Below are 22,176 nucleotides of genomic sequence, written 5' to 3'. Positions count from 1 at the left end.
AGAAAAAACTGCCGCTTAGGAGCTTGAAAGAACCTTATTTCCCCTGGAGCTCAGTCATCTGCCACAGTGATGGGCCTAAGTAACTGAAAGCAGTCTCACGAGAGTGGAACAGTTCGGAGAACAGAGGGGGAGGAATTGAAAGGAGGTTGCCTGAGGAAGGACGAAGGGTGAGAGAGGGTGAGTAGGGGACTAGAAGCTTGCTTAAATAATCCGGAACAGGGGGGCCCGGAACTTAAAGACAAGCTTTTGCTTTGACCTAGCTATGTAGAAACAGGAAGTGATGTCAGTGGAGGCAGGACAGGCCAGAGGGAAAGCTTTGGAGCAGGTTGCAGGCCAGTGGCTTAGCTACGGCTGGGCCTGGGTGGGCACAGTCCCACTCAGCTGCAGCGCCACACTGCTCTCTTCTCCCTTGTCCTCCGTGGCATCCTGGCATCTACACTCTGGTCTCTGAACCCCTTCCCTCTCTGGTGTTGGTACAGGTGTCCTTGGTGCCTGCAGCGATTCACTCTCGCTGCTTGCGCCAGCCCCGCAGGCTTCCATCTGCCGTGTTCTGCCAGACAGAAAATAAGCAGTGATATCAGTGAGGGCGGGACATGGCAGATGGAAGCCTGTGAGGCCGGCGCAAGCAGCGAGAGTGAATCGCTGCAGTCGCCAAGGACACCTGTACTGACATCGGAGAGGGATGGAGTTCACAGACAGGAGTGCAGATGTCAGGATGCCGCAGAGGAAATGGAGAAGATGTGGGGTAGGTGAAAAAAAGAAAGTCTTATGTTCTTAAAAAATAACTCCATTTAGGCTTCAACATTTTAACATTGTAACATTTTATTTCCCTCCAATGGATTGAGTTTATTAGGTGGGGAGAGGGGGGGGGGGGGATAAAACGATAAAAGTTTGATGACTGTACATGGCAAATTGCCTTGTTTATTTTTGTTTTGAAGTGTCATCAATAAAAACGTTGAAATATAAAAAATATCTCCAGGAAGATATTATATGCAGCACTACTGGGGACGAATAGGTTTAAGGTAGGCTGGTTGGAAGTGGGGGGAATTAAGAGGTAGGGAAGATACCAAATGGGGGAGTCAGCTGTAGACCTGAGAGCAGAACTGGAGGGGCTACCGGTGGAAGCTATGGCCAAGGCAGTGAGCTCCCAACAGCCATGAGAAGAGCTTAGTGCTGCTCACCACCAAGTTTGTGTTGCTGCTCATGAGGGTGGAGGGGAGGGAGGGAGATATGCTGGACAATGGGAGGGAAGGAGGAAGGGAAGAGAGAGAAGAGAGATAAGGACCCTGAGAGAGAGGTAGTGGACTCTGAGAGATAGTGAATCTGGGGGAAGAGGAGAAAGGGAAATGGGACTTGATATTCTGCCTTTCTGAGGTTTTTGCAATTACATTCATAGTGGTTTACATATATTCAGGTACTTATTTTGTACCAGGGGCAATGGAGGGTTAAGTGACTTGCCCAGAGTCACAAGGAGCTGCAGTGGGAATTGAACCCAGTTCCCCAGGATCAAAGTCCATTGCACTAACCACTAGGCTACTCCTGCACTCATTCCACCAATAAGAGCCAACCTCATCAGTGATGTCACAATGGCTTGATTGCCCAATACAGTTCCCCAGGATCAAAGTCCACTGCACTAACCACTAGGCTACTCCTCCACTCATTCCACCAATAAGAGCCAACCTCATCAGTGATGTCACAATGGCTTGATTGCCCAATACAGTTCCCCAGGATCAAAGTCAACTGCAATAACCACTAGGCTACTCCTCCACTCATTCCACCAATAAGAGCCAACCTCATCAGTGATGTCACAATGGCTTGATTGCCCGATACTTGGCTCACTTCTGATATTGTGATGTCATAAGGGAAAGGGGGGAAGGGAAATGGGACTTGATATACCGCATTTCTGAGGTTTTTGCAACTACATTCAAAGCGGTTTACATATATTCAGGTACTTATTTTGTACCAGGGGCAATGGAGGGTTAAGTGACTTGCCCAGAGTCACAAGGAGCTGCAGTAGGAATTGAACTCAGTTCCCCAGGATCAAAGTCCACTGCACTAAGCACTAGGCTACTCAGAAGGAGGGAAGGGAGATATGTTGGATCCGGGGGGGGGGAGGGGGGGGGAGGAGGAAGATGGATCAGTCCTTTAGGGAAGGGTTAGGGAATGCAGTTTGATATACTGCTTTTCTGTGATTACAGTCAAAGCAGTTTACATATTATAAACTGATACTTATTTTGTACGTGGGCAATGGAGGGTTAAGTGACTTGCCCAGAGTTGCATGGAGATGGAAATAAGTAAAATAACATTAATTATGCAATTTATCAAGATTACAAATATTAATCGAAATGCAGCCCTAATATAGATAAATATTTCTAAATAGCTTCAAGTTGAAATAAATAGAGCTAAGGTATACTGGAAATGGTCTCATTCTTTAATATGTGTTGCTGGTGCTCTGCTTAATACTTGCATTGTGCCAAGGTCAGCTCCCTTCTGGAGTTCATAAGGTGTAATATGTACAGGCATCATCATGTAGAGAGCCTAAGAGAAGCCTGGGCTAGGATGAAGCACTGCTTTACTACCCAGCGTGATTTTGGGTGTCCCTGTGCATCCTTGTCTTAAGATAAAGCACTGCTTTGTGGATTGAGAATGTCACTTTCCTTTTCCCAGGGTCCATTGAGGCCTCAGCAGCTCCGGGAAGTGGAGTGTGTAATCCAGGAAGCGATTGCGAAGGATGAGGAAGTCTACACAGCAGAGGTGCCTCTCAGATTGGCCAGCAACATTCAGGGCCTCAGGATGGTGGATGAGGTGATGCAGATGTTTCACATCAGGGCTTCATGGGGAGCAGAGGGCATGTGATACGGCAGTGAAATAGTATGTGAAGATATGGGCAGAAAGCTTAAAGCAGTGTCTTTCTAGGTTGTAAATCCCTAATATTGAAAAAGCTCCAGACTTCCCAGACACGGCAGCCAGACTTATTTTTGGTAGATCAAGATTCGAGAGCGCAACACCTCTTCGAAAGAAACTTCACTGGCTTCCTATCAGAGAAAGAATTAACTTTAAAGTCCATACAATGATTTACAGGATATTACACGGAGATGCCCCCACCTACATGAATCATCTTATTGACCTCCCAACCAGGAATAGTTCAACGTCTTCTCGTACTTACCTTAATTTACACCTCCCCAACTGCAAAGGTACTAAGTACAAATCCTTCTATGCATCCAGTTTTTCCTTTTTAGGTAGCCAGCTTTGGAATGCTCCTCCAAGATCTATCCGTACCATCAACGGTCTTCTGCCCTTCAGAAAAGCACTGAAGACCCATCTCTTCAAGATTGCTTATCCCAACGATCCAACCTAACCAAATCTTGCCCATATGATTCTTATTGACAACAGTTATATCTTGACCACGTTCCCCATTATCCTTATTGCTACCCCATACCCATTCCTTGCCATCTTTCTGCGCCTACCTCCCAACGCTCTTTTCCTTCTGAACCCAATTCCTCCTATGTTTAACTTACTTTCCGCTAACCCCATTAGTTTTTGCGATTAACACTAACTGTATATTCTTCTTACAACTTTGTAATTATATACATTGTTACTGTGTAAGCCGCACTGAGCCTGCTATGTGCGGGAAAGCGTGGGATACAAATGTTTTGGACGTGCGGTGGTTTCGGTTTTGTCGTATGCTCTTTTCCCATCACATTGAGAAAAGACAACCCTCTCCTCTACACATTAATTGACTTGTTTGCTGTATTTTTTTTTTTGTGTCTATTAGATTGTAAGCTCTTTGAGCAGGGACTGTCTTTCTTCTGTGTTTGTGCAGCGCTGTGTACGCTTTGTAGCGCTATAGAAATGCTAAATAGTAGTAGTAGTAGTGGGAAAGCGCGGGATACAAATGTAATAAATAAATAAAAAGACAAAACTTAAGATTTTCCTCAGCCATACGCCAAGATCCATTTTTCGCAACCTGGTACAGTCAATGGTACTAAATCACCTAGACTATTGCAACGCACTCTACGCTGGCTGCAAAGAACAACTTGTCAAGAAACTTCAAACAGCCCAGAATACCGCAGCCAGACTCATATTTGGAAAAACAAAATATGAAAGTGCAAAACCTCTAAGAGAGAAACTACACTAGCTCCCACTTAAAGAACGGATCGCGTTCAAGATCTGCATGATTGTGCATAAAATCATTTACGGAGATGCCCCCCGGCCTACATGTTAGACCTCGTGGACCTACCTCCCAGAAATGCTAAAAGATCTGCCTGCACATTTCTTAATCTGCACTTCCCCAGCTGTAAAAGACTAAAATACAGACTAACACATGCATCTAGCTTTTCCTACATGAGCACGCGGCTGTGGAATGCATTACCAACAAACTTGAAAATAATCAACGAAATAACTAACTTTCGCAAATCTCTGAAAACCTATCTGTTCAACAAGGCCTACCACGAGAATCCCTAGCTTAATTAAAACACTTCAACACCCACCCATACTCGGAAAGTCTTCGCTCTATAACTGATGGCTCAGCTCTTTTCTTTCAGCCTTAATCTTTTTGTAACACCAATTGTATCTTTTGTACCCTGAAATGGCGATGCCATAACAGGTCTCTGTAAGCCAAATTGAGCCTGCAAATAAGTGGGAAAATGTGGGATACAAGTGCAATAAATAAATATTGGGGTGAGTCCCTTTTGCCTCGGTTCCAATCCTTGTGCATTCACTGTTTCCCACTGGAGAGGTTAATCTGACTTTCCCAGTCAGTACCTAAAAAATGTTGTGGAGTATCTCTTCTCTTACCTCACTCTGCCTTTTTCTTTCCCTTCCTGCTCTCTTCCTGTTTTACAGCATCCTATGCCCCCATATTTCAGAGTGAAAATGCAGGTGTATTTCTACTGGAATTTGTCAACTGCCTTTTTAGTAGGTGGAATTTTGCTGGAAAAGTAAGCACATGGAGTTGAAAATGCAGTTTTACACGTGTGTTTTCTCCCTTGGACCTAAACAAAGCCCCTGCACCAAAAATTATTAGTGGAGGGCAATTTCCATGCAGTTAATTTACACAACTAAATAATTTTTAACTCTTGCAGACGGGGTGTAACCGAAGCTGTTTACATGTATTATATACAGGTACTTTCTCTGTCCCTGGTGGGCTCACATAGAAACATGACGGCAGATAAAGGCCAAATGACCCATCCAGTCTGCCCATCCTCTTGTAACCCCTAACTCTTCCTTTTCCTAAGCAATCCCACGTGCTTATCCCATGCCTTTTTAAATTCTGAAACAGTCCTCGATTCCACCACCTCCACCGGGAGGCCATTCCAGGCCCCCACCACCCTTTCTGTGAAATAATACTTCCTTAGGTTACTCCTAAGCCTATTCCCTCTTAACTTTGTCATATGCCCCCTCATTCCAGAGCTCTCCTTCATTTGAAAAAGGCTCTCTTCCTGTACATAAATGCCCTTGAGATATTTAAACGTTTCTATCATGTCTCCTCTCTCCCTCCTCTCTTCCAGCGTATACATGTTGAGGTTCATAAATCTGTCCCTATAATTTTTGCATTCAAGACCACTTACTAATTTCGTAGCCGCCCTCTGGACCGACTCCATCCTGTTTATATCTTTCCGTAGGTGCGGTCTCCAGAACTGCACGCAGTACTCCAAATGGGGCCTCATCAGAGACTTATACAACAGCACTATCACCTCCTTTTTCCTGCTGGTCATGACTCTCTTTACGCACCCAAGCGTCCTTCTGGCTTTGGCCGTCGCTTTTTCTACCTGTTTGTGTCTGACGACCTTAAAGCTTTCAATCACCCCCAAGTCCCACTCTTCCTTCGCACACTGAAGCACTGCACCCCCTATACTGTACCATTCCCTCGGATTCTTGCGACCCAAGTGCATGACCCTGCATGCTGGTTGTCTAACAGTAGATGTATTTGTCCTGAATGGAGTCTTAATTTAGTTCTCTGAGCTCTTCAAAAATCTCCATTCGAACCTCTTCAGAAGGCTACACTATAGGCCCTTGCTTTGAATGCAGTGTTATGTCTTCAGCCAAGAGTGTGTCTGAAATTCTATCTTGTAGAGATCTTTTTCTCAGATTTTCAGAGGCTGGTGTTACTATTTGCATGGTTCCGTCTTTTCTTCCTAAGATTATTTCTTCTTTTCGTCTTAACTAGCCTCTTTATCTTCCTTCATTTCGGAGGGAATATTATGGTGCTAAATATTCTTCCTTAAAATGTCTTGATGTTAAGCGGGTTCTGATCCACTCTTTGGAGGTCAATAATGACTTCAGATGTTCTGATCATCTGTTTGTTCTCATTTCAGGGCCAAAAAGGGGTATGACTGCAGCCCCTCACTACTTCTGTACCCTCATCTCCCCTTACGCTCCTACCCATAACCTCCGCTCACAGGACAAATCCCTCCTCTCAGTACCCTTCTCCACCATCGCCAACTCCAGGCTCCGCCCTTTCTGCCTCGCCTCACCCTATGCTTGGAATAAACTGCCTGAGCCCATACGCCAAGCCCCCTCCCTACCCATCTTCAAATCCTTGCTCAAAGCCCAACTCATCAATGGCGCTTTCGGCACCTAACCATTGTACCTCTATCCAGGAAATCTAGACTGCCCCCAATTTGATTGACTGCACTTTTTTGTCCTTTAGATTGTAAGCTCCTTTGAGCAGGGACTGTCCTTCTTTGTTAATTGTATAGCGCTGTGTAACCCTAGTAGCGCTTTAGAAATGTTAAATATTAGTAGTAGTATGACTGCATTGCTTGCTGGTTGAAGGATGCTATCTCTTTACCTTATCTATTGGCAGGAAAATCATGTCCTTTAAGTGTAAAGGCCCATTTTACTAGGGCCCTTTCCACATCCTTTGCAGAATCGCAAGCAGTATCTGTAGATGAGATTTGTAGATCTGAAACGTGGTCATCTTGTCATTCATTCTCAAAACATTACCTTCTAGATGTTGTAGCGGGGATGTCTCTTTCCCAACTTGAGAACTGATTTTCTACATCTTATTAGTCTGGACTGATGTAAGGAAAAATTAGATCTTACCTGCTAATTTTCTTTCCTTTAGTCCCAAAGGATCAGTCCAGAATCTGCCCTACTCTGTACATAGTTTCTGGTTTTATTCACCCCGACGCCGCTCCCGCCCCCCTCCTTATCGGGCCCCCTGCACTGACATGACAGCGCCTCTCACCTCCATGTGGAAGCGCTGCAGGCAGCAGCAGAGCAATCTGCTGCTGCCTGCAGCGCTTTCACATGGAGGTGAGAGGCGCTCTCATGTCAGTGCAGGGGGCCTGGCACGGAGGGGGGAGGGAGCGGCGGCGAGGAGGGTAGCTGGATATGGGGGGAGGGCAGGGGGGAGAGAGGAGGGTTGCTGAACATGGGGAGAGAGCAGAGCAGAGAGGAGGGTTGCTGGGCAGGGGAGAGAGCAGGGTGGGGGGAGGCCAAGGGAAAGAGGAGGGTTGCTGGATATGGGGGGAGGACAGGGGAAAGAGCAGGGTTGGTGGACAGGGGGAGGCCAAGGGAAAGAGGAGGGTTGCTGGATATGGGGGGAGGGCAGGGGAGTAGTAGTAGTAGTAGTAGAGGAGGGTCGGTGGACGGGGTGAGGCCAGGGGAGACAGGAGGGCTGCTGGACATGGGGGGGAGGGCAGAGGAGAGAGCAGGGTTGCTGGATATAGCTCGATGGAGGGGAGGGCAGAGAGGAGGGTTGCTGGACATGGGGGGAGGGCATGGGAGAGAACAGTGTTGGTGGATGGGGGGGGGAGGCCAAGGGAAAGAGGAGGGTTGCTGGATATGGGGGGAGGGCAGGGGAGAGAGGATGGTTGGTGGATGGGGGGAGGCCAGGGGATACAGGAGGGCTGCTGGACGTGGGGGGGAGGGCAGAGGAGAGAGCAGGGTTGCTGGACATGGATCGGGGGAGGGGAGGGCAGGGGAGAGAGGAGGTTTGCTGGACATGGATCGATGGAGGGGAGAGAGGAGGTTTGCTGGACATGGGGGGGGGAGTGCAGGGGAGAGAGGAGGGTTGCTGGACATGGGGGGAGGGCAGGGGAGAGAGCAGGGTGGGGGGAGGCCAAGGGAAAGAGGAGGGTTGCTGGATATTGGGGGAGGGCAGGGGACTAGTAGTAGTAGTAGAGGAGGGTCGGTGGACGGGGTGAGGCCAGGGGAGACAGGAGGGCTGCTGGACATGAGGGGGAGGGCAGAGGAGAGAGCAGGGTTGCTGGACATGGATCGATGGAGGGGAGGGGAGAGAGGAGGGTTGCTGGACATGGGAGGAGGGCATGGGAGAGAACAGTGTTGGTGGATGGGGGGAGAGGCCAAGGGAAAGAGGAGGGTTACTGGATATGGGGGGAGGGCAGGGGAGAGAGGATGGTTGGTGGATGGGGGAAGGCCAGGGGATACAGGAGGGCTGCTGGACATGGGGGGGAGGGCAGGGGAGAGAGGAGGTTTGCTGGACATGGATGGATGGAGGTGAGAATTATTACATTTTACAAAACACAAATCTCGCCCGTTTTAATGGGCTTAACGGCTAGTTACACTATAAGCCACAGCAGCAAAACAAAGCAGATGTAGTCCAAAGAAGAAAAGCGTCAAATGTAGCTATGAGTCTGTCTAATCTCAATTAGTATCATAATTGGACCCAGATTGGTAATAGGAACTATGTGAGAGATCCATATGGAGAATCCTGAAAACTCTACAGCCTTGACCAATTCTGATTGACCAATCCAAGGTGGTCCACTCGGATATGAAAAGCGGACTCTAGGCAAATGCTCAGAATTAGAGAGCTAACTGGAAAGTATCTGTCACCAGGAGTGCAAAAAAAAAAAGCTTACAAGCCAAGGTTTTATACTGGGTAGCTGCTGGATGGTCTTTCAGAATTGGCTAACCTTGACACACACTTTTTTCTACATCTCTCCTGCAGATATACCCGGACCCTGTGAGAGTGGTGTCAGTGGGCGTCCCTGTGAGCAGTTTACTGGAACCAGTCTCAGCAGCAGGAACGCTGACCTCTGTGGAGCTCTGCTGTGGAACGTAATAAACAGCTTCTATACTCTTTACTCAAGGAACAGCTGAGGTTTTTCTTTGGAGCTGTCTTCTTGTATTCCTTAGAAGTCTTTGTAAGCTGTGACATGATAGTTTACTTATATGTTTGCAAGTTTGCATTTCTTTTTCTCGCATGGTAACATGCTTCTTGGTCCTCTTCCCTGGCCCTGCCCTGTTCTGATAGTTGTGTCATTGAATGCGTCCCGTTGTCAGCTTAGTCTTAAGGTCCTTGAATGTTTCAAGTGGTCCTGTCCTGGGATTGTAAGTAGTAAGAAGTGGTAGCCGGTCTTCCCCCCCCCCCCCCCCCCCCTTTCTTTGTACCTGTCCCTTTCTCTGTGTATTAGTACGGTTTAATGCTCATGGCTCCCAGCATCACTTTCATTCCACAAGGTTGCTTTGCCACACTAAAAATGACAATGGGATGTGTGTGGGTTTTTTATTTTTTTTTTGGGGGGGGGGGGAGATATATCTGTCTCTGTGCTGGCACTAGGCATAAACAGATTACTGTTTAAATTTCTTTATTGATGAAAGTACAGCCAAACAAGTTAGCAGAAATACATAAGATTAGTCAAACGATAAAGTTTTGCAATTAGAAATTTATTCTAGACGAGAAATGTAAGCAAAGTTTAATGTCTTTGATGCTGTAGATCGATGTTTTGTAGACTTGTTATAATGAAATAAAAATAATTACTACTACTATTTAGCATTTCTATAGCGCTACAAGGCATGCGCTGCACAAACATAGAAGAAAGACAGTCCCTGCTCAAAGAGCTTACAATCTAATAGACAAAAATAAATAAAGTAAGCAAATCAAATCAATTAATGTGAACGGGAAGGAAGAGAGGAGGGTAGGTGGAGGCGAGTGGTTACAAGTGGTTACGAGTCAAAAGCAATGTTAAAGAGGTGGGCTTTCAGTCTAGATTTAAAGGTGGCCAAGGATGGGGCAAGACGTAGAAGCTCAGGAAGTTTATTCCAGGTGTAGGGTGCAGCGAGACAAAAAAAAAAGATTAGTCAAACGAAACAATGAATACAGCATTCCTTAGACAACAATCCAAACTTGACTTTCACCATTTTCAACCCTTCTTACAATTCTGCCCCCCCCCCCCCCAAATATCAACAGATGATTCTGCCATCCCCTCTGAACAGGTAAATGGTCACTTATTAACACAGATTCCGGAAATGAAGAATAGATGGTCAATAACACCCCATCTGAATTCCAATAACCCCTGCCCACCTAACTGTCCTCCATTGTGAACCTTAATCAAGCCCATGGAAGGTTTGTTTCCTATACCTTCCATGGAAACCTACCCACTACCCCTTACCCCCTATCTCCTAACCCCCCCCCCCCCAAACCACACCTGAAACCACCCCTCCTACACTAGTTACTTTGAGAAATGATGAGTAACTGCTGTTAAGGTGGTCTCTCCACATGCAGTTGTAACATCACCTAGCTTATTCAAGACTAACCTACATGCTATAAAGAGTTTGTATACAAGGGTCCTATACCCTCAAAAGTGTTTCCTCTGTTTAAGGGACCACCTTGCATCGTCCAGCTCCAAAATCATGAGCCCATGAAACATATTCCTCCAGTATCAATGGGTGGGAGGCTCTTCCCATGTCCAGTATTTCAAAATACACTTTCCCCTTACTATTTTTTTTTTTTTGTTACATTTGTACCCCGCACTTTCCCACTCATGTCAGGCTCAATGCGGCTTACATGGGGCAATGGAGGGTTAAGTGACTTGCCCAGAGTCACAAGGAGCTGCCTGTGCCTGAAGTGGGAATCCAACTCAGTTCCTCAGTTCCCCAGGACCAAAGTCCACCACCCTAACCACTAGGCCACTCCTCCACTGTTGCTACTATTTGAGATTCTACATGGAATGTTGCTATTCCACTAGTCGGCCCTTGCAGATCACCAATGTGGCCGCGCAGGCTTCTGCTTCTGTGAGTCTGACGTCCTGCACGGCCTGCACAGCCTTCTACATGGAATGTTGCTAGTGGAATAGTAACATTCCATGTAGAATCTCCAATAGTATCTATTTTATTTTTGTTACATTTGTACCCTGCGCTTTCCCACTCATGGCAGGCTCAATGCGGCTTACATGGGGCAATGGAGGGTTAAGTGACTTGCCCAGAGTCACAAGGAGCTGCCTGTGCCTGAAGTGGGAATTGAACTCAGTTCCTCAGGACCAAAGTCCACCACCCTAACCACTAGGCCACTCTTCCACTGTTGCTACTATTTGAGATTCTACATGGAATGTTGCTATTCCACTAGCAACATTCCATATAGAAGTCGGCCCTTGCAGATCACCAATGTGGCCGCGCAGGCTTCTGCTTCTGTGAGTCTGACATCCTGCACGTACGTGCAGGACGTCAGACTCACAGAAACAGAAGCCTGCGCAGCGAATGTTGCTAGTGGAATAGTAACATTCCATGTAGAATCTCCAATAGTATCTATTTTATTTTTGTTACATTTGTACCCTGCGCTTTCCCACTCATGGCAGGCTCAATGTGGCTTACATGGGGCAATGGAGGGTTAAGTGACTTGCCCAGAGTCACAAGGAGCTGCCTGTGCCTGAAGTGGGAATCGAACTCAGTTCCCCAGGACCAAAGTCCACCACCCTAACCACTAGGCCACTCCTCCACTCCCGCATTCCCTTGATCATAACCTACAGAGCCAGTCAGAAGACATCAGTAATACTGTAACCTGACCTTTTTTGAAGGAACTTTTTATAAGACAGAACAGTCCACTTTCTTCTAGTGCAGTTGTTGAAACTTTTTAGCTGCACTGGTTTAATGACGCATACTCACACTCACGTGAGTGACAGTCATTTTCAAAAATGTAGTTTTACTAAAAGCAAAGTGGGTTGAATTGTAGAGCAATAAAGTTGTTGGGATGAAACACATTAACAATAGTTGCATTCTTTGTAGTTGTGGTACTTTTACTTTTTACTCAAAAAGTGTTATATTAGGCAATTACTTTTTTACTTTCTCTTAAGTAAATATTTTAATGTGTTCTTCACGATACTGTTTACTTTTACTTAAGTATTAAAATATACATTTATTTTTACTTAAGTACTTTGACCTAGTACTTTGAACAACATTGCGTAATATCAGTAGGAGTTGGAGTCAAGACAGTAGAAATATAGAGAAGTCTGAGTCAAAGTTTTGGTGTCCCAACTCCATGGTCTTGTTGCTAACTTGGGGTAAGATAACGTGTCTGTGCATTATTCTACCACAGGATTCAGTATAATTCTGTGGCACATTTATTTTTGTAATTCTTGCAGCCAAGAATATCACGTGGTCTCAGCCACAGCAATTCAAAGGTACACTGACCCTTCCTGATAACTGCACTTGGTTTTCTGCTTTGTTTTCTTAGGCACTTGCTGCGGACCGGGGCCATACAGGACCTGTTGATAACCTCACAACGACAGCTGGTGAAAGAAGTGGCTCGCTTCGTTGCCATCACAGGGGAGGAAGCAAAACAGGTCAGTAGCTCCTCACGTAGTCAGTAGCGGTGTTCTCTAGCTGTCCTCCAAATCTCATACTTAGATTCACTTCACAATAGAACATCTCCTTCCACATATTCAGAGACCCACCCTGATATGGGAACACCTCCTGTGATGCAGAAGGAAAGGACCCGAGTTTGAGTCCCAGCTATGGTTTTCCCAGGGGGTAGAGAGTCGATCATTGTGCAATGGTACCACCTAGTGGCCATATTTAGGGTCCTTGATTGTAGATTAGAAAATGGCACGGGAGGATGTAGCTGCGGCAAACCGCAGTTACACTAGGAGAACGGCAAAAATTTTCATTGTTTTACCGCAGATGCAAACTGCAGTTATTTCCCCGCCCCGCGGGAGTGGTAATGATCCCTGTACCCGTGGTAAAACTGACGCTTACTTTTTACTGCTGTTTTACCACTGTGACAGGGTAACTTCCATAATCCGGCTTCCGGCCTCATCTTCGTCCATTCTAATCTGCTCTTCCCAACCTGCAGTTTACGCGTTTAGGCACGCATGCACACACACGTCTTCTTCCAGAACTCCTCCCTGAAGCGGCACATGGCACGTCATAGTCCCTCCCCTTCCCACCCACCATGTATGACATCACCAGAAGAGAGGACCCTGATTGGCCTTTTCCTCTTTTTTATTTTGCGCTACTGCTACCACACTGTTAAATAGTGTGCCATCACAGCACACCCTTTTGTGGGTTATTTTTCAGTGTGGTGGCGTCAGTGGTGTGGTGGCGTCGTACTTTTCTTACGCGGAGTCGGAGAGTGAGTAGCGGCCACAAGCAGCACAGTAATAGAGGAGGATTGAGTCGGGGCTCAGCTAGAGGAGGACTCAGTGAGTCCAGGAGGAACATGATACACCGTCGGACATTGTGAAGAGTGAAGCCATGGTAGGGTACACCTCCCCCCCCCCGACATGCCAGCTTGTGCAGCATACGGGTGTACACAGAGTTAATATTAATTGATTTCTTCGGTTAAAGTAGTAAGTAGCTCTAATTTTAAATCATGTCATTTGGAGGGGCTGGTTATAGGGAATCCCTGCTTCCTTATCATGTTGTCAAGACCATTCCCAACGAGTGGGTAATATGCACTCCTACCAGCAGAGGGAGACAGAACTATTGAATAGTGACACCTGTGCAACCCTGACCTGCTCAGTATTTCTCACTCTCCCATCAGAGGTGGGTTTGTCCCTGCTCTTATTTAGTTGGGTGTGCCGTTTTGGCGCCATTCAAAAAAATAAAAAAACTAGTAATAAAGGGTTTTCTTCAGGAGTGTCCTGGAGCAGACAGGACAAAGGAAAACAGGCAGCAGGTGGACAGTCTCTGTCTGGCCTCGGGCTTGGGCCCCTGTGCCTTTGGAGGGTGTATCAGGCGTGGATGCTGTTTAAAAACACCATCCTGGAGGTTCAGGACAAATATATTCCACGTATTAGAAAAAAGGGAAAAAAGACTAAACGTCAGCCGGCGTGGCTAAACAGTAAGATAAAGGAAATCATTAGAGCCAAAAAACAATCCTTCAGAAAGTGGAGAAGAGAACCAACTGAAAGTAACAGGATAGATCATAAGGAATGCCAAGCCAAATGCAAAGCGGAGATAAGGAGGGCAAAAAAGGACTTTGAGAAGAAATTAGCGTTGGAAGCAAAAATACATAGTAAAAATTTTTTTAGATACATTAAAAGCAGGAAACCGGCCAAAGAGTCGGTTGGGCCGCTGGACGAAAATGGTGTTAAAGGGGCGATCAAGGAGGACAAAGCCGTAGCGGAGAAATTAAATGAATTCTTTGCTTCGGTCTTCACCGAGGAGGATTTGGGGGGGACACCGGTGCCGGAAAGAATATTTGAAGCGGGGGAGTCGGAGAAACTAAACAAATTCTCTGTAACCTTGGAGGATGTAATGGGTCAGTTCAGCAAGCTGAAGAGTAGTAAATCACCGGGACCTGATGGTATTCATCCCAGAGTATTAATAGAACTAAAAAATGAACTTGCGGAGCTACTGTTAGAAATATGCAATCTGTCCCTAAAATCGAGTGTAGTACCGGAAGACTGGAGGGTAGCCAATGTTACTCCGATTTTTAAGAAGGGTTCCAGAGGAGATCCGGGAAATTATAGACCGGTGAGTCTGACGTCGGTGCCGGGCAAGATGGTGGAGGCTATTATTAAGAATAAAATTGCAGAGCATATACAAAAACATGGACTGATGAGACAAAGTCAGCACGGATTTAGTGAAGGGAAGTCTTGCCTCACCAATCTAATGCATTTTTTTGAGGGGGTAAGCAAACATGTGGACAATGGGGAGCCGGTTGATATTGTATATCTGGATTTTCAGAAGGCGTTTGACAAAGTGCCGCACGAAAGACTCCTGAAGAAATTGCAGAGTCATGGAATCGGAGGTAGGGTATTATTATGGATTAAGAACTGGTTGAAAGATAGGAAGCAGAGAGTAGGATTGCGTGGCCAGTATTCTCAGTGGAGGAGGGTAGTTAGTGGGGTCCCGCAGGGGTCTGTGCTGGGTCCGTTGCTTTTTAATGTATTTATAAATGACCTAGAGATGGGAATAACTAGTGAGGTAATTAAATTCGCCGATGACACAAAATTATTCAGGGTCGTCAAGTCGCAGGAGGAATGTGAACGATTACAGGAGGACCTTGCGAGACTGGGAGAATGGGCGTGCAAGTGGCAGATGAAGTTCAATGTTGACAAGTGCAAAGTGATGCATGTGGGTAAGAGGAACCCGAATTATAGCTACGTCTTGCAAGGTTCCGCGTTAGGAGTTACGGATCAAGAAAGGGATCTGGGTGTCGTCGTCGATGATACGCTGAAACCTTCTGCTCAGTGTGCTGCTGCGGCTAGGAAAGCGAATAGAATGTTGGGTGTTATTAGGAAGGGTATGGAGTCCAGGTGTGCGGATGTTATAATGCCGTTGTATCGCTCCATGGTGCGACCGCACCTGGAGTATTGTGTTCAGTACTGGTCTCCGTATCTCAAAAAGATATAGTAGAATTGGAAAAGGTACAGCGAAGGGCGACGAAAATGATAGTGGGGATGGGACGACTTTCCTATGAAGAGAGGCTGAGAAGGCTAGGGCTTTTCAGCTTGGAGAAGAGACGGCTGAGGGGAGATATGATAGAAGTGTATAAAATAATGAGTGGAATGGATCGGGTGGATGTGAAGCGACTGTTCACGCTATCCAAAAATACTAGGACTAGAGGGCATGAGTTGAAGCTACAGTGTGGTAAATTTAAAACGAATCGGAGAAAATTTTTCTTCACCCAACGTGTAATTAGACTCTGGAATTCGTTGCCGGAGAACGTGGTACGGGCGGTTAGCTTGACGGAGTTTAAAAAGGGGTTAGATAGATTCCTAAAGGACAAGTCCATAGACCGCTATTAAATGGACTTGGAAAAATTCCGCATTTTTAGGTATAACTTGTCTGGAATGTTTTTACGTTTGGGGAGCGTGCCAGGTGCCCTTGACCTGGATTGGCCACTGTCGGTGACAGGATGCTGGGCTAGATGGACCTTTGGTCTTTCCCAGTATGGCACTACTTATGTACTTATGTACTTATGTACACCGGTCTCTGCATCCCTCCCTCCCTCCCCTCCTTCTCCTCCTCCTGCTCTCCTTGGGAAAGTGGTGTGCTTCAGCCTTCTCCCGCTTGCCTGGGAGAAGTTACTTGAGGCAGGCCCATAGTCAGAACAGAGCACTGCTGGTATAAAAAAAGAAAAGAGATTCTCAGGCTCAGTTGTAGCCCTTCTGAGCAGGGGAGCACTCTTGCGGTGGGAAGCTTGTGGCTGGACAGCTCTGTGGTGCGGTGTGGCATGGCTTCCCAGGGTCAGAAGGTGCGCAGAAGCGTGGCCTGATCCACTCGGTGGGCAGTGTCTTTGTACAGTGGTCTTTGCAGCATGTGCGAGGAGACGGCGACGGGTGCTGACTCAGAATCGGTTGTTCCAGTAGCGGGGGATGCTAGCAAGGTCCCTCGGCAGAGTAAGGAGGCTACTCTTGGGGAAACCGTGCTCCCGGTGCGTGGCGCACCAGACGCCGTTTTGAGGTCATGCAATGAGGGGAGAAAGCATGTGTAGCCGTCATCATCAGATGGGCATGCCTCTGAGGACCAGAGTAGTAGGAAACACAAACCTGAAATTGCTAGAGCTGTGTTAGATTTCCCCTTATTTCTGGGGAGGGACTGCCGGGCTAGGCCACTTGGATAAGTGAAAGAAAGGGGTCATCAACCAAGCTATAGGTGACAGTCCAAGAAACATGGTGGCTGACTCTTCTTCCCTTTTGTCTGGATAATTGTCCACCTGATTGTGTTCCTTCCAGTTTGAGTACTTATTTCTGGAGTGCATTTATTTATTTATTGCATTTGTACCCCACATTTTCCCACCTATTTGCAGGCTCAATGTGGCTTACATAGTACAGTCAAAGGTGTTTGCCCAGTCGGTGGATAACAAATACAAAGTTGTATAGTGATCGTATGAGGTGTAAGTGGAGGGTCGGAATGGATGAAGATTGCGTGATGTCCTGTTCGATCATAGTCATGCTGTGTTGGTAGGTATTCATTGTCTTAATCTGGTTTTGCTCCAGGCTCGTGAGACAGGACAGTCCTTGGCTGCCGAGGTGGAGACTATCTCTTTGCAGCTGAAGATGGGGAGCTCCTGTATCCCTGATGCCCACAGACTCTCCAAGGAAGTGGGGGTGCTGACAGACGTGAGTAGGATTTGCATGCATTCCATGATGGGGTTATTATCAGAAGACGTTCAAATATTTGAAAGGTATTAATCCGCAAACTAAACTTTCCCTTGATGGGAAGGCGGTAGAACTAGAGGACATGAAATGAGATTGAAGGGGGGCAGACTCAAGAAAAATGTCAGGAAGTATTTTTTCACGGAGAGAGAGTAGTGGATGCTTGGAATGCCCTCCCACGGGAGGTGGTGGAAATGAAAACGGTAACGGAATTAAAACATGCGTGGGATAAACATAAAGGAATCCTGTTCAGAAGGAATGGATCCTAAGAAGCTTAGCCGAGATTGGGTGGCAGAGCCGGTGGCGGGAGGCAGGGATGGTGCTGGGCAGACTTATACGTTCTGTGCCAGAGCCGGTGGTGTGAGGTGGGACTGGTGGTTGGGAGACGGGGATAGTGCTGGGCAGACTTATACATTCTGTGCCAGAGCTGGTGGTGGGAGGCAGGACTGGTGGTTGGGAGGCAGGGATGGTGCTGGGCAGACTTATACGATCTGTGCCAGAGCCGGTGGTGGGAGGCGGACTGGTGGTTGGGAGGCAGGGATAGTGCTGGGCAGACTTATACGGTCTGTGCCAGAGCTGGTGGTGGGAGGCGGGGCTGGTGGTTGGGAGGCGGGGATGGTGCTGGGCAGACTTATACGGTCTGTGCCAGAACCGGTGGTTGGGAGGCGGGGATAGTGCTGGGCAGACTTATACGGTCTGTGCCAGAGCTGGTGGTGGGAGGCGGGGCTGGTGGTTGGGAGACGGGGATAGTGCTGGGCAGACTTATACGGTCTGTGCCAGAGCCGGTGGTTGGGAGGCGGGGATAGTGCTGGGCAGACTTATACGGTCTGTGCCAGAGCTGGTGGTGGGAGGCGGGGATAGTGCTGGACAGACTTATAAGGTCTGTGCCAGAGCCGGTGGTGGGAGGCGGGGATGGTGCTGGGCAGACTTATACGGTCTGTGCCAGAACCGGTGGTGGGAGGTGGGGCTGGTGGTTGAGAGGCAGGGATAGTGCTGGGCAGACTTATACGGTCTGTGCCAGAACCGGTGGTGGGAGGTGGGGCTGGTGGTTGAGAGGCGGGGATAGTGCTGGGCAGACTTATACGGTCTGTGCCGGAGCCAGTGGTGGGAGGCGGGGATAGTGCTGGGCAGACTTATACGGTCTGTGCCAGAGCTGGTGGTGGGAGGCGGGGCTGGTTGGGAGGCGGAGATAGTGCTGGGCAGACTTATACGGTCTGTGCCAGAGCTGGTGGTGGGAGGCGGGACTGGTAGTTGGGAGGCGGGGATAGTGCTGGGCAGACTTATACGGTCTGTGCCAGAGCTGGTGGTGGGAGGCGGGGCTGGTGGTTGGGAGGCAGGGATAGTGCGGGGCTGACTTATACGGTCTGTGCCCTGAAAAGGACAGGTACAAATCAAGGTAAGGTATACACAAAAAGTAGCACATATGACTTTTTCTTGTTGGGCAGACTGGATGGACCGTGCAGGTCTTTTTCTGCCGTCATCTACTGTGTTACTATGTTACTATTATCAGAAGTCTGTGTATAGTTTTTACTGTGCTCTCTGTTGCATATGAGGTGGAAGGAACAAGGTGGGTGTACAGCCCCTCCTTCTTGTATCTCTTATGCATATTTATCAATTATACCCTGGAAACCTAGTGGGAAAGTGAGACCTTGAAAACCAGTGCTATATAGGCATCAGAGGACTGGAGCAGAGTGCACATGGGGGTGTTTTTAAGGAGGCTGGTGTGGGGGAGCTGCTTTTATGACATCCTGCAGGTTTTCCTTAGAGCATGTGAATACTAATCAGGTGTCTTTTTGGATTTTTTGAGCTGTAGGCTGTGGATAACACCCCGATACCACAGTGGTTGAGAAAGGAGCTGCAGGGCACCCTAAAATCCCTGCAGCGCTCAGCTAACACAGCAATACGCAAACTGGAATCCAAACAGGTGAGAGCGGACAGGTACTGTAGGGATGTTCTTTGCATCCTGGAGCAGATACAAATGAATTTTTCATACTTGTCAGAACCAGAACTGAAGGAAAGAAAAGTTGAATGTTACTGGTATCAAAAATATGAAAAACACTGCCCAAGCATTTATGAAACACAGCTGTTATTGGGTGTATCTCTTTTCAGGGCAGGATGAGATTTGAGCCTGTAAAAAACCTAGATATGAGATGTCATGTGCAAGCTTCACAAATTTAGGAGAAACCTGTCAGTATTATTCAGTAAATCACATTATAGCAAGTATATTCTTCCTAAATGCAGAAAATAGAAAGAACTCCAAGAACTGCAGTAGATTGTGGGTTCGTTCCTGGGGTCTGATTTAGAGCCAGCTCTTCCTTCTCTTTTAAAAGCTATTCTTTAAGTAGACAGGACTGTGTTCTTGCGTGCTGTCACTGTCACGGCATATAAAGGTTGGATATACAGCAAAGGCCGCCTGCAACAGAGAAGAGGACTCACAGCAGGTTAATTCTTACCCAGATATTGGTGGCTGAAAGCACCTGCTATTCTGATTCCTTTAAGTCAGCCCTAAAGCCAGCAGCGGGGCCACTGCACCCCTCTGCCTTTGAAGATCTGCACTGCTCCAGTCCTAGGCTGTCACTGTCTTTGCTTTCTCTGCAGGTTGCACAGGTGGCCCAAAGCCTGCTGGAAAAGCATGGCAACAAGACACTGGTGGTCGACACAGTCTCCGCTCAATCTGCCTCGGTGAGTTTCCAACCCGGCGCTTCTGGGGGGCTACATTTTATCTTCCTTTCTGCCATAGTAGCCCTAGTATCTAAAGCGTACCTGCTATTTATGAGTCCTCATCCTATATAATAAAACTCACCCTCGACGTTCTGAGGACACTGACCTCAGTGTCACTTCCTTCGGGTTCGAAGGGTTCATGGTGGTGAAGCCACCGAAATCACTGTCTCTGGGCCCCGCCCTCGCATCAAACGTTATGGCGTCACAGATCGAGGGCGGAGCAATGGCGTCAGTGCCTTCACAACAACCAACAGGTGGGTAGGGAGGGGGGGCTTGGGGAGGAAAACCTTGCTAGCGCCCGTTTCATTTGCTCCAGAAACGGGCCTTTTTTACTAGTAAAATTATAAGCTCAAGTTTGTGCTCTGTTGGGTTACATTTCAATCTGTCATCACGGCTCTGTAGGTTGCTGAGATTAAATCCCCCCCCCCCCCCCCCCCCCCCACTAAGAAGCAGGTAAACAGCTGTGATTTCAGCAGCCCCTTTGCCTTTCTTTCCAGATGCTGGTGAAGATGGCGAACCAGCTGTGCGAGAAGTCTCCTGGCACATCTGTCATGCTCCTCAGCCTGCAGGATTCCGGGAAAGTCTTTTGCGCGTGTCAGGTTGCAAAGGTACAGGGGGACCCTGTCCCTTTCTTTGTCAGTTCCTTGATTTCAGATTCAGTTTGAAAGATGTTAGCAGTGTTTCCTCTTTTAAATGTAAACACCTTTCCTGGTACATTTTTTTGTAGAGGTCGATTGGTCATCTGCTTAGTGAACTGAGCTTTTAAGTGTGAATGTCTGACGCTCAAGCTTCTGTTCCTCACTGTCAGATGCAGAATCGAGACACTTATGAAAATGACAATTTGTCGCTGACTGTGTGAATGTATGCAAGTCACTGTGGAGTGGAGGAGTAGCCTAGTGGTTAGTGCAGCGGACTTTGATCCTGGGGAAACTGGGTTCGATTCCCACTGCCTCAGGTACAAAATAAGTACCTGTATATATGTAAACCGCTTTGAATGTAGTTGCAAAATACCACAGAAAGACAGTATATCAAGTCCCATTTCCCTTTCCCCTTTATGCCAGAGTTCTCTGTGATCCATCATGTTTCCCTTCCTGTCCTGTTCTTAGAATATGAAGTGCCTGGTCTCAGGCTCTACAGTATGTGTGCCCTCTCCCACTTCACCCACCTCCTCTCTTCTGTCTCCAGACTTCTACTGAGACACTGTCTGCTGCTGACTGGGCCCTGGCCGTCTGTGCCGAAATGGGAGGAAATGCAAGTGGTTCAAACATGGTGGCCAAAGGAACTGGGAGTACCACTGATCTGGACACAGTCCTATCCTCAGCTTCCACATTTGCACAGACTAAACTCTGAGAGGCATTGTTAACGCTGCTGCATAACCCTCCAATCGTGAGCCTCAGATGCAGACTGAGGGCACTGACCAGCCCGGAGTTCAACAGCGAAACCACAGAATCTGATGTGGAGGAGAAGCAGAGCAAGTAATGCAAGTCTTGCCCCCTCGGGATCTGAAGCCGGTGTTCCACCCGGGGCTTAGCCACTGAACTGACTGACTTAAGCAGCAGCTGTGACTAACAGTTAACACTGCCAAGCCAGCCGAGAAGTCTGCACCCCTTTACAGAAAGATCCAGATTTCTGCCTGGCTAGACAGATATCCCTGGAACAGCTGAGGAAAGGGCAAAGTGAGAAGGGTTTGATTCTTGCACCTGAGAATTTAGAGAAATCCTGGACCCCTTGGGTTTTAATCTCTCACTTTTAGCAATTTAGGCCTTCATTTGCGCACTTGTGTCTGTGTGATCCTCTGTAGATTAACACGTGCTCTGCCATTTGTCCCAAAGGAGACAGCACTGTGGCTATTTATATTGCAATAAATACAGTTTTCCCAGTGAGCTCTTGAATTTTATTTCTGTTTTCTGTTTAAGTTGTAAGAACAGCAGCTACATATGGTCTTCCATTGCCTTGGGTTATAGGGTAGGTAGAACCGGCCACCTGTTACTACACAGCACTTCACAGGCATATATAGCAGGCGATCCCGGCTTCTTGAAGTTTATATTCTAATAAAAACATAGACAGACAAATACACAGAGAGGGGGAGGGTCTTTAAGTTGAAATAATGTCATGAGCTTCAAGGATTTGAGGCCTCTCCAGAGTCTCAGAATTAGGATACTGG

At 47.3% G+C, this 22,176-nt stretch overlaps 1 protein-coding gene across 2 annotated transcripts in view; it reads left to right on the top strand.

The window, feature by feature from the left end:
* Positions 1 to 21,869, top strand: part of AARS2 (alanyl-tRNA synthetase 2, mitochondrial) — a 74,264-nt gene extending 52,395 nt beyond the window's left edge. For both annotated transcript variants that reach the window (XM_030195759.1, XM_030195758.1), the window contains exons 15-22: positions 2,668 to 2,805; positions 8,918 to 9,027; positions 12,419 to 12,527; positions 17,133 to 17,255; positions 19,105 to 19,215; positions 19,890 to 19,973; positions 20,510 to 20,620; positions 21,198 to 21,869. In XM_030195759.1, coding sequence (XP_030051619.1) covers positions 2,668 to 2,805; positions 8,918 to 9,027; positions 12,419 to 12,527; positions 17,133 to 17,255; positions 19,105 to 19,215; positions 19,890 to 19,973; positions 20,510 to 20,620; positions 21,198 to 21,362 — 951 coding nt within the window. In that variant the 3' untranslated portion in view covers positions 21,363 to 21,869. The remainder of the gene's footprint in view (positions 1 to 2,667; positions 2,806 to 8,917; positions 9,028 to 12,418; positions 12,528 to 17,132; positions 17,256 to 19,104; positions 19,216 to 19,889; positions 19,974 to 20,509; positions 20,621 to 21,197) is intronic.
* Positions 21,870 to 22,176: the final 307 nt, after the last annotated feature.

This window comes from Microcaecilia unicolor, chromosome 3 (genome assembly GCF_901765095.1).
Source record: "Microcaecilia unicolor chromosome 3, aMicUni1.1, whole genome shotgun sequence".
Classification (NCBI taxonomy): Eukaryota; Metazoa; Chordata; class Amphibia; order Gymnophiona; family Siphonopidae; genus Microcaecilia; species Microcaecilia unicolor.
Note: the sequence above shows the minus strand (reverse complement) of the source record. Positions and strands in the feature narration are given on the sequence as shown.